This window comes from Benincasa hispida, chromosome 5, assembly GCF_009727055.1.
Source record: "Benincasa hispida cultivar B227 chromosome 5, ASM972705v1, whole genome shotgun sequence".
NCBI classification, from domain to species: domain Eukaryota; kingdom Viridiplantae; phylum Streptophyta; class Magnoliopsida; order Cucurbitales; family Cucurbitaceae; genus Benincasa; species Benincasa hispida.
The window spans coordinates 38,659,386-38,670,903 of NC_052353.1; the positions used below are offsets into that span (position 1 = coordinate 38,659,386).

The following is an 11,518-nucleotide window of genomic DNA, read 5'->3' on the forward strand; positions in this document are numbered from 1 at the left end:
CTCAAAAAAACTGAACGTATAAACAAAATTTAAATTCTCTGTCAAATATATTATAACTTTGTTGCATGTTATTTTATAGTGATGTACAAAACTTTATCGATATGCAAGATGTTGGTAAGATATCATTATAGTGTCTTTCTGCCAGATATTTGCAGCCTTTGATGGTACTTTATGATGCAACAACAACAATAATAATGCATATGTACTTTTTTAAATTTATCACCAAGTGAGAACTGTGGACGTTGTTTTTAGGTGAGACTTCTGAACTATCTTTATAATTTCGAGGAAAACGTTTTACTTTTTCTTTTTTTAAAAATAAAAATAATTCAGCCATTACATACCTCGTTGTTAGAAAATTCTTTTAAATAGAAAAATTCTAAAAATATTTAGATTTTATAACAAAAATTTCAACATATTTTGAGTACTTTTGTTATAAAATGTAAATTTTTTTAATATTTTTTTACACTTAAAAAGATCCCTCTTTTTTTTTCTCTGTTTGATTTTATTATGGAATTTCCTTTTTTCTTTTAATTTCCCCGCTAGATTTTGATAATTAGATTTTAATCTATAGATCGAATCTATCAATTTATATTTTTAGTATTTTTCTTGTTTTAGTTGTGAAAAATGTGTTAACTTTGCCATTTATTTGGATCATGTTATAATTTTAAAGTGAAATTCGAATATTTTCATAAAACGGATATCTCTACATTTCCATCAACATCAATCTTTTAAATTTTAATAAGACAACCAAGTTTTATCTCAATATTGAAATCTCCATCAATATGTTGATAAAATTCTTTGAAAGATTGAATGTCGATTTTAAGAATTAATGGATATTTTCCTTTTTGTAAATATTCTTAGAACATTAACAAATATCTTTTATGTGTTTGTGGACTGGGTTGAAACACTTTTAACATCTCACTCAATTGTTCGGGTTGTAAGTTTTTTCAATCCAAACAATTCTCATTAAATAATGAACTCAACCCAAACCAACCAAATCATGAAACATTTGGGTAGGATTGGTTTGGGTTACTTGGATCATTATTTAAAATTTATTTTTTTAAAAGTAAAATGGTACTATGTAATAGAAGTTATTTAATTATTTTTACATATTGAATCAAGATAAGAAATCAATTTCAATTTGTATTATGGAATTTTACATAGTGTTAAACAATTATTTTTAACCACCGTTGGAGAGTAAATAATAAAAAAAATGTATATCTTCTCAAAAAACAAACAAATAAATATATGTATATATAATTAATTGTATCGAGAGTAAAAAAGTATATATTTTAAAATTAATAGTAACTCTTGGTTATTTTACTTGAATCCATAAATCAATTAAATTCATGAAGTTTTTATTTATTAGAACTTAACCCAACTCAAATTATATAGATTGAGTTGGATTAGGTTGACCGTTGATAGAAGTGTTTTGAACAATTCTAATAAAGACATAAACTAATAAATGATAAAAAAACAAAATAATTAAATTGTTGTTTAAAAAAATTTATATACGGATATTATACATCCATCAAATAGGGAGAGGGGGGGAATATCCATTGGCGTACAACTTTAATGAAAGAAGTCAGCCTTGGCTGCTAAACTCGACACGTGTCAGCATAATTTCATACGTGACATCATACATATCCTAAAATTTATGACTTGTTCATTCCATTTTTGGGTGTCTATTCAAGAGTTCGTTCACAAGTGGGTTGTTTTTAAATAATTTTTAATTAGATAAAAATTTGGATACGATTTAAGATGTATTAGACCTTGTTACATATGTAAATAATGAATTGAAATATTTTAAAAATGAAGGGAATTAAATTTAGTGGTAAATTATTTTTATTCTAAAAAGATAATTAGCACCTATTTTTTAAATTATTAAAAAATATATGGAAATGAACGTCATTTGGAATATTGTTCTTTAGGGAAAATTACTTTTTTTAATTTTTGAGTTTTGAATAATAGATGTGTTTAGTTCCTTAGTTTTTAAAATATATATTTTTAGTGTCTGAATTTTTTAGAATAAGTGTATTTGGTTCTTAAGTTTTCAAAATGTAAATTTTTGGTTTCTAAATTTTAATAATAGATTTAAAAGGTTCGTGAATTACTTTTTATTTTTATTTTATATAATTATAGAAAACTCTAAAATACAAAAAATTAATTTTAGAAAGAGTAGGTAAGTTTTTAAATTTTCTAATTTTAGAGAATAATAATAAATTATTGCATGGACCTTTTAACCTTACTTTTAAAAATCTAGGATAACAATGGTACATTTTGAAAAGTAAGTGACGAAATGAACATATTCTAAAAAATTTGGGAACTAAAAAAGTATATTTTGAAAACTCAGAGACCAAACGCTCGTATTTTTCAAAACTTGAAAACTAAAACGTTGGTTGTTTGATAGAAAATCTAGATTATGTTTTATGTTTTCATCCACAAATAAATATGTTTAGAAGATAACCTAAATTTTGTTTCAAAAAATTGTTTTCAAATTATATGAGTCAAATAGTTCAAAATCTATAAACAACATTTTACTGTTCTCATTATATCTATTATATAAAGATAAAAACATTTAGAAATATAATACGTTAGGTTATAAAACTTAATTGATTTATTAAAATTTAGAATATATATTATGTAATACATAATAGGTTATATAATATTATAAAATAATAATATAGGATTTTTTTAACTCATGAATAAATTAATAATAATTTATTGTCAACTAAATATTAGTAATTAAGTTTTATGATTTATAAATAAATAATATCAAATATATTTTAAACAACCGTTTAAATTAATTTGTACCAAATAAATATTTAAAAACATAAAATATAACTATATTTTCATTAAATTTTTTCAAAATCTCTATTAAATGGGCTATAAATTTTGAATTTCCTTAACAAATGAAAAAGGTAATTGAAAAGTTAAAATTTAATATGACTAAAAATATATCAGAAATAAAAGAGGACCACGTCTGTCCTCTCTCTCTCTCCACCATCCCGTCTTCAACTTTCCTTTCTTTGCCCTTCTTCTCTTCTGTTCTGACATCGAACTCTGCTTTACAGTACGCCATTTTCATGGAACGTCCACTTCATCACACTCATTTCTCTCTCTCTTCACTATTTCATTTTCCTCATACATGAATTCCTTCCTTCAATTTCCATTCCACTACCCTTTCCCCTCTGATTTTGCCGCTTCAATCATGAATTCGTCGTCGCTGTCCAAGTTCGAGGCAGACGAGCCACTCACTCCGGCCGGCCGCCTCTTTCTCCGACCTGAAATCAATCAGATTATTCACTGCGTCGTTGGACTACAGAACTCGATCGATATCGATTCCGTTAAATCACAAATCGCCGATTCCGTCATGATTCAACACCCTAGGTTTTCGAGTCTTCTTGTTCGTGACCGCAACGGCGTTGAGTATTGGCGGAGGACTTCGATCGAAATCGACCGCCACGTCATCGTCGTTGCCGAACGAGTATCGGATGAAGGAGTTGACGATGAGAAGGCGGTGAACCAGTATCTGGCTGATTTAGCGATTTCTCCCTCGATGGATGCCGATAAACCTCTTTGGGAGATTCATTTGCTTTTGGCGCATAACTGTGCGGTTTTTCGAATCCATCACGCGCTTGGCGACGGAATCTCGTTGATGTCGATGTTCTTGACGTGCTGCCGGCGGGCTGATGATCCGAACGCGCTTCCGACGATTGTTTCGAATTCGAAGGCGGTGAGGAGAAACATGCGGCAGAGGAGTTGGGCGGACGAAATACCGAAGATGTTGTTGGAGTTTTTGTTTGCGGTGTGGTTTAGCTTCTGGTTTGTGGCGGAGTTTATACTGAGAGCTCTGTGGGTTTCTGATCGGAAAACGCCGATCTCCGGTGGGGATGGGGTGGAGCTCTGGCCGAGGAAAGTGGCGACGGCGAAGTTCGCGGTGGAGGATATGAAAGCGGTAAAGAAAGCGGTTCCGAACGCGGTAAGCTGAATTTCTCAAAACTAATTGAATTGTCGAGTGGCTTTTAGCGTGACTTTTTTTTTAATATATAAATATAAATTAAAATCTATAGTTTTTTTTTAAAAAAAAATTAAGGACAAAAAGAATTTGTAAGACAATAGTGTGGCACATGTAAATTTATGTAACAATGAATTTTCATAGTCTAAAATATTTTTTCTGATTGTCAGAATTTTTATATAAAAAAAAGACCTAACAAAATACTAAAAAAACCTTCAACTAGCATCAAATATAAACTATCTAATTATAGATTTTATAGTTATTTATACATTTATATTTTAATTGAGCTATGTTCGTTTTGATAAAACTGTCTACTTTTTTATATAAATGTTTATTCATCTTACTATTTATTTTTACTAAAATATTGGAATCTAAATTTGTTAATGGTACGACCTAAAGTATAAAAATTAAAATAGATATTTGAATATATATATATAAATTTTTGTTAGTATTTGATTTTATTGGGGGCTGTATGTATATGTTTGATTGATATCCATATATTAAGCAAATAGGTTATAAGTCTTGCGTCAAAGTTGTCAGGCGATTTGTTTTCATATGGGGAGGGGAATCTTATTTTAGTTTCATTTGTTTATTCTAAAATAATTTTATAAAATGTCAATTTCTCTTTCAATGGAACCAACGTTGACAAATATATATATATAAGAGGAATGATTAAAGGTCTAGATCTTACCTTTCTTCATATTTTATCATCTTTTATTCAAATAAAAGAAAATTAAAAAAATCATTTTGAAAAAAATTATCTATGTGGTACAATCTTATTGGATGTTGGTCAGGTTCACATGACCTAAATCAATATCAATTTATTTCTCTAAAGTCTCATATTAAAAAAAAAAATAATGATTTTTTTCCTTAATACGTAATTTTTGTTCGTACTATTTTCTTTTAGAAAAATTTATTCTTATTTATTTGAGTTTGACGTTACATTATCCAAAATTATTTTTTGTTTGCCTATAATTTTGGTTACACACTAAATAAGGGGGAAAAAAGAATGATGAAGCATTTTTTGTTTTCTGCTATTTCTTTTTTATTTTTAAAAAATTATCCTTTCAATCAATTATTTTACATAAAAATTAATTTAACTGATTATTTTGTTATTATTATTATCATTGAAGCAAGAATTAAATTACTTATTATTATTATTATTATATAACGAAGGACGGAAGGATTAAATCTCGTGTTACTAGTACACTGGTATATCTTGGCAATTAGATTATTTTATTTTTTTTAGCCTGATTAGATTACTTTATTTAATTTTTTTACCAACAAATTAGATTACTTTATTGATACAATGCAATGAGATAATATTTCCTTCCCTTAATTAGATTACCTTAGTTTACTTTGGCACAAAACATGTGACTCATATTTCCAACAAAAAGTTGTTAAAATAACATATTCCCTCTCTTTAAACCATTATTAATTCTTTCTAATTTACCTCAAAATATCCTTTTTTTTTATTCCAATTTATAGGATTATTTTTGTGTCTATTTTAATATTTAAACACTATCATTTTTTTTCTAATTTAACTTTTGAATTTTTAGAATATCTATTTATGTCTCTAAATTTTTTAAATAATAATCGTTTTTGTCATTAGCATTATTATGTTGCCAATTATTTGAACAAATAGATACTGAAACTTTAGTTTACCTCAATAAAGTTAAAACGAAAATATAATTATTTCTTTCACTATTTAAATTTCAAAACAGTTTATTTATATTTTATATTCATTAAAAGAAAATGAGATGTCCATCTCTATGCATTCTCTTTAATTACAAAATGAAAACATATTAAAAAAATACCTTTTTTAAAAAAACAAAAAAATTGTGATATGATAAGTTGTGATTGGACTTTTTTGGGTGGAATGCACATAAATAGATGCATCATGGATGCACCCAGATAATTTTTGAAATTATAGATAAAGAATCGAAGTTCTGGTTGCAGACAATAAATGATATTCTATTCAGCGTGATAGGAGCAGGCTTATCGAGGTACTTGGAGCATAGACAACCTAAGGGTAAGTTTTTGTTTACCACTTCCAAAACTCTACAATTTTACTCCAACTGAAAACTATTTAAACCCCGATTTAACCATGGTTTCTTTTTGGTTAAATTACACGTTTTGTTCTTGAATTTTTAGGTTTATGATCAATAAGATACTAAGATACTTAATATTATTTTATCCTAAAAGTTTTATGTTTAATAAATTATGCCTCTATTAGTTACTTTTTTAAATCAAATTTAGTAATTAAATTAAAAGCTAATTGATTTATTAACACTACTTTAAAAATTTAGAAATTTTTATAGCTTTAGAAAATTAGATAGAATGTTAAAAGTGCCTTTAAGAAGTAAAAAATCAAGTTTAAAGAAACAAAGAAATAATTGTTATAAAAAATGGTTTAAACGATTAATTATCACCAAACATGTTTTAGCATCTTCAATCTTTTTATTTGTAGGTTTGAAAGAAGGGCTTCAATTAACTGGAGTAGCTATGGTTAATCTTAGAGAACAACCAGGATTGCAGGTTTTGTAGATTATTATTATTTTTTAATTTTCTTTATCGAAGGTTTTCTTCTATTTCATTTCGTGATTATCAACTTTTTATAATGTGCATGGTGTAGGATTTAACGAATATGATGAAAGGAAATAGGGGATCTCGATGGGGTAACAAGTTAGGGGTCCTTCTCCTTCCTGTAAACTGTCACAAGAAAATGCTCGACCCTCTTCAATATGTCAAGAAAACAAAGAAATTGCTTGACCGAAAGAAACGTACCTTGGAAGCACATTTTTCATATGGAATTGGCAAGCTCGTAATGTCCTGTTTAGGACCAAAGGTAAGATTATAGAATTAAAAAGCTCTCTCGTTTTCTCTCAATGAAAACTTGATTTCTCATTCTATTTTGGGTGTTTAATAAAGTGTATACAATATTTTTGTAGGTCGCTTGCATCCTTAATTATAGGATTGTTTGCAATACAAGTTTCACTATCTCCAATGTGATTGGCCCAAGAGAAGAGATTACCATTGGAGGCAATCCCGTTACATACATTAGAGCCACTTCAACTAGCTTGTCCCATGTACTATCTCCCTGTCCTAGTCTCAACTCATTCATCGTATTCCGTAACAAAAATTAAGATTCTCTTTGATAATCATTTCATTTTTTATTTTTATTTAAAAAATTAAACCTATTTCATATATATTTTTTATAATAATTTACATCTTTCTTAAGTATAATGGTTAAATTGTTAGTCAAATTCTTAAAAAAAACAACTTTTTGAAAGTTATTTTCTTTAGTTCTCAAAATTTGACTTGATTTTTTAAACTATAGGTGAAAAGTAGATAGTAAAAGAAGAAATTTAGAGGTGAAAGTGGTGTCAATAGGCTTAATTTTTAACAACAAAAACAAAAAATAAAGTGATTATCAAACGGAACAAGTTCAAAATGATTTTTCAATGGGATCAATTTAAACATGTTATAATTGTTAACTAGAATAACATTATTTAATACATTTAATGGTTTGATGCAGGCATTAACGATGCATATGATGAGCTATGCTGGAAGAGCTGAAATGCAAATTCTGGTGGCCAAAGATATCATTCCTGATCCTGAATTTCTTGCTGAATGCTTTGAGAACGCCTTACTTGAAATGAAAACATCAGCAGAAGTATTCAACACAAAATAGCGTATGATGGTTGATCTATTGACTAAATTTAATTTTCTATTGGTTTATACATCATTTAACCGAAGAAAAGCTAATAGATTGGTAATTCATGGTTTATAAATGCCATTTTTTTTTTCATGGGGTAAAAAAGGAAAATATTATACTCTTTTTAAATGTTATGGTTTAACTTCAATTTTATCTTTCAATTATTTTTCTTTTCTTAAAAATTTCCCCTAGCCTATTATGATTTTCAATCAAATTGCTATTGTTTTTTAATATCTCATGTTAAGCAAGTTAAAAACCCCTCATGCTGGGACTTAGTGGCAACATATATAAGAGTAAAAATTAAATGAAATGAAGTAGTACAAAAACAAAGATAACTTAGTATGAATGAAACACTATTACAAAAATTGTACTACTTGATCCTTATTATTATTTTTTTTAATTTTTTAAGTCAAGTATTAGTGTTGCTTGACGTTTTTAAAAACGTCAAGTAAGCCTGTATAAAAAATAAGAGAATTTTTTATTAGCTAAAAGCATCAAGCTGTAATTTACTTGATATTTTATAACTGTCAAGTATATGCCATATGTTGACTTATTTTAAGTGTCAAGTATATAAATTCTTGACATTTATTATGGATCAAGGTTTTCATGACTTATAGTTTTTACTTGTCATATGTAATTTCTTTTTGACACTAAAAAACTGACAACTTAATGAATACTTGATACGTTTTGTTTGTCAAGTTCGTATGTACCTTTTTTTTTTTAAAAAAAATGTATTATTGAAAATTACCTATAATTGCTCTTGTTCTGAGATTCAATAATGATATAATTTAATTGAATAGGACAATTATTTATTAACCAAATAAACAAATAGCACATGTATATGAACAATTTAAGCATCAAGCAACCCAAAATTTCCACCAACCTAAGAAAGTTCATATATCTTGAACATATATATTGTCATATACCAACCTCATGTTAACAAGTTCATAATCAAATCTTGCTCACTATGCTCCTACCTCCCTATTGAACATTTCCAAAAATTACAACTATCAATCCTAGATGAAGTAGTCATAGTCAAATCCTGCTCACTATGCTCTTACCTCCACAAGAATAATGTAGCTCACCTTGAACTTGTTGCTTTTAGCACCCATATATATTGAAATAACAAATAAAAAACCACAACATATAGATTGAAATAATTGAAAAATTACTAAAATTAAGCATTACAACCTACAAAGTCCTAAAAACTTAAGGAAAAAGTACGGTTAATCAAGCTACAAACTAAAAAAAGAAACAACTATATAAAAAAATAGCAATAAAATGGAATGAATTAAGTACCTTCAATGCGATGTCATAGTTCTTGGATGCCTTTTTTTAAAAAAGATATGGCAATGGAGCTGGGTCCTATAACAAAAGATACACATCATATAACTCATTAGAGCTTTCACACATAATATAAATATATCAACTAAGAATCTTATAGAAAATGAAAGAACGTTTAGATAAGTTTTACCTCAAAACAACCTTAATACTTAATTTGAACACTATGAATCAGGTTCCAATTAGAAAATGAGAATTTTCAAGAATCATAAATGAATGAAATGTTAATTAATATGCAATATGCCATCAATTCTTCTCCTAAAAGTCAAAATAAATGTTGTTCATTAGCACTACAAAAATGAAAGAAGCACATCTGGAATATTATCAAAATAACAACATAGGACCCCAACACACTTCCACCATAAACCTCAATATTGTTATATCTATCACAACATGATAAACAATTTGCAAATACAGATAAAATAAGTTCCTAGTTTATAAAAGAGTAAATTCCTAATCTTTTAGGTGCTCAAACCAAAAAAATAAAATCTTTTATTGACAATTATGAAGCAGAAGCGCATTGCACGTTCAAATTACAATAGAAAATTATTGCTGCAAATAAAATCAATTTCCCACAAGCAGATTGAAATATCAATTAAGACTTTATATACATATATATAAAAGAAATATCAACTAAGATTTCATTTCATAGCTTACTCAGATCTTTCAGACTTTGCCTTAGACTGCTCCTATATGTGCCTTATAAGAAGCTCATTTGCACCAATAGCTTTTTCTTTTGTCTGCTTCCAAGAAACTAAATTGAATATACCATTTTTTATGTTGCAGAGTAGCTAATAAGATTACTAAAATGAAAGTTTCATCGATGGAAAGAAGAGATTTAGAAATTCAAAATAGTAATCTTGTCATTCCTCTCTCATGAGTCAATTCCATTCTTCAAATTCATCGAACCATTGATTCCTACACGAGTGAGAATCGTAAATACACCAAAATCAATCTCCCAACAGTCTCCAAAAAGCCAAAAATCACATCAATCGGTAGCTAATTTTATGTAGGGTTTTTCAGTCTAAATAATTTCACTCTCTCGATTACTAAAAATATAAAAAGAGTACAAGATTGGAGTTGAAACAAATCAAGGAGAAGAGAAATGGTTGTTCGTTCATTGGAAAATAGGTCTATAGAGGGGAAGTAAACACGTGACTCGCACATGTCATGTAGAGAGAAGTAGAAGGCGAACTTGATTCGTGTGCGGGTTGCTGTAGCTACTTGTCGAATGCTCGAAGTTCGTTGATCTGTAGATGCCAGCGAGAAAGTCAGATGAGACCCGCGATGATCGTGAATAAAGTATAAAACATTGAGAAGGAGCCGTCAGAGTAGGTTTTGGGTGCGGTTTCAGGGGTTTGGGGGCGCCTCCCCTATTTTTTCATCTCTTTAATATCTAAAACCCTAAAAAAATTAAACCACAAATTACTTACACATTTATAAAGCGTAAGTAAAAACATAATGAAAAAAATCCGAAATTTTTCATCAACCTCCGCTTTTTTTTTTTTTCATTATTCTTGATGTTTTTCATCAAATTTACATGTTACTTGATGTTTTTTTTTTCTTTTTTTATATAAAAACGTCAAGTACTCAAAAGTTTCGACGTCAAGTAATACAATTTTTATAGTAATAAAAATTTATTCAGAAAAGTATAATAGCCTTTTTATTTTATTTTAAAGAAGGAAAATTATTTCAAATGGTAAAACTGTTGCAAATATTTACAAGATATAATAAAATTTTAGAACTATGAATGATCTACGTTGATAGACATAGACTTTTATCAGTGTCTATCAACATCTATAACATCTATGATTGATAGTTGTAAAATCTTATTATATTTTGTAAATATTTTGGTTTATTTTTTTATATTTAAAAACAACCCTTTAAAGAAAGTACACTGTACAAATGATTTTTTTTTTTTTTTTTTTGGTATGGTATATAAAAACTTTAATACTTTTATTTTCTAAGGAAAATCGTCACAAAAAAAAAAATAAATAAATAAATAAAAACAAAAGAAAACAAAAAGAAAACAAAAACAAGGGTAGGGACTAGGGAGAGCCAATTAAAAACCACATATTTTGCCTACATACTTTTCCCATCCAAATTTGCAATTTTCTTTTTTAAAAAATGGGAAAATGGGAAAATGTGAAAAATTACCATAAACTTTTAGTTAGTGTAAATTACATTTTTACTCTTTGAAATGTAATGCAATATTTACATTAAACTTAAGGAAGTGTTGTTAATTTGTATCTTATGATAAATTTTCATTTCAAAACTCATCCATGAAAGTATTTTCATATGCAAGTGAATATAAAACATACATTAAGGTACAAAAAATTGCTGAATCTTTTATGAAAAACAAGTGAGCAGTTTTTTTTTTTTTTCCCTTCTAAAATGTGGGAGTTGAAATTTTTAGACAATTACTCATTTTGAACATTAAT

General features: G+C 27.6%; 1 protein-coding gene across 1 annotated transcript; it reads left to right on the forward strand.

Annotated features, from left to right (window-relative positions):
* The first annotated feature begins 2,956 nt into the window (after nt 1-2,956).
* On the forward strand, nt 2,957-7,857 carry LOC120078366 (O-acyltransferase WSD1-like). The gene is made up of 6 exons (XM_039032630.1): nt 2,957-3,982; nt 5,978-6,050; nt 6,489-6,556; nt 6,654-6,866; nt 6,970-7,107; nt 7,557-7,857. The coding sequence occupies exons 1-6, from the start codon at nt 3,149-3,151 to the stop codon at nt 7,710-7,712; spliced, it is 1,482 nt and encodes a 493-aa protein (XP_038888558.1). The 5' UTR covers nt 2,957-3,148; the 3' UTR covers nt 7,713-7,857.
* Nucleotides 7,858-11,518: the final 3,661 nt, after the last annotated feature.

Coding starts and splice junctions, on each gene's coding strand:
- LOC120078366 (XM_039032630.1), top strand. CDS start 3,149: ATGAATTCCTTCCTTCAATTTCCATTCCACTACCCTTTCCCCTCTGAT. Junction 3,983..5,977: donor AGAAAGCGGTTCCGAACGCG/GTAAGCTGAATT, acceptor TTCTGGTTGCAG/ACAATAAATGATATTCTATT. Junction 6,051..6,488: donor GGAGCATAGACAACCTAAGG/GTAAGTTTTTGT, acceptor TTTTATTTGTAG/GTTTGAAAGAAGGGCTTCAA.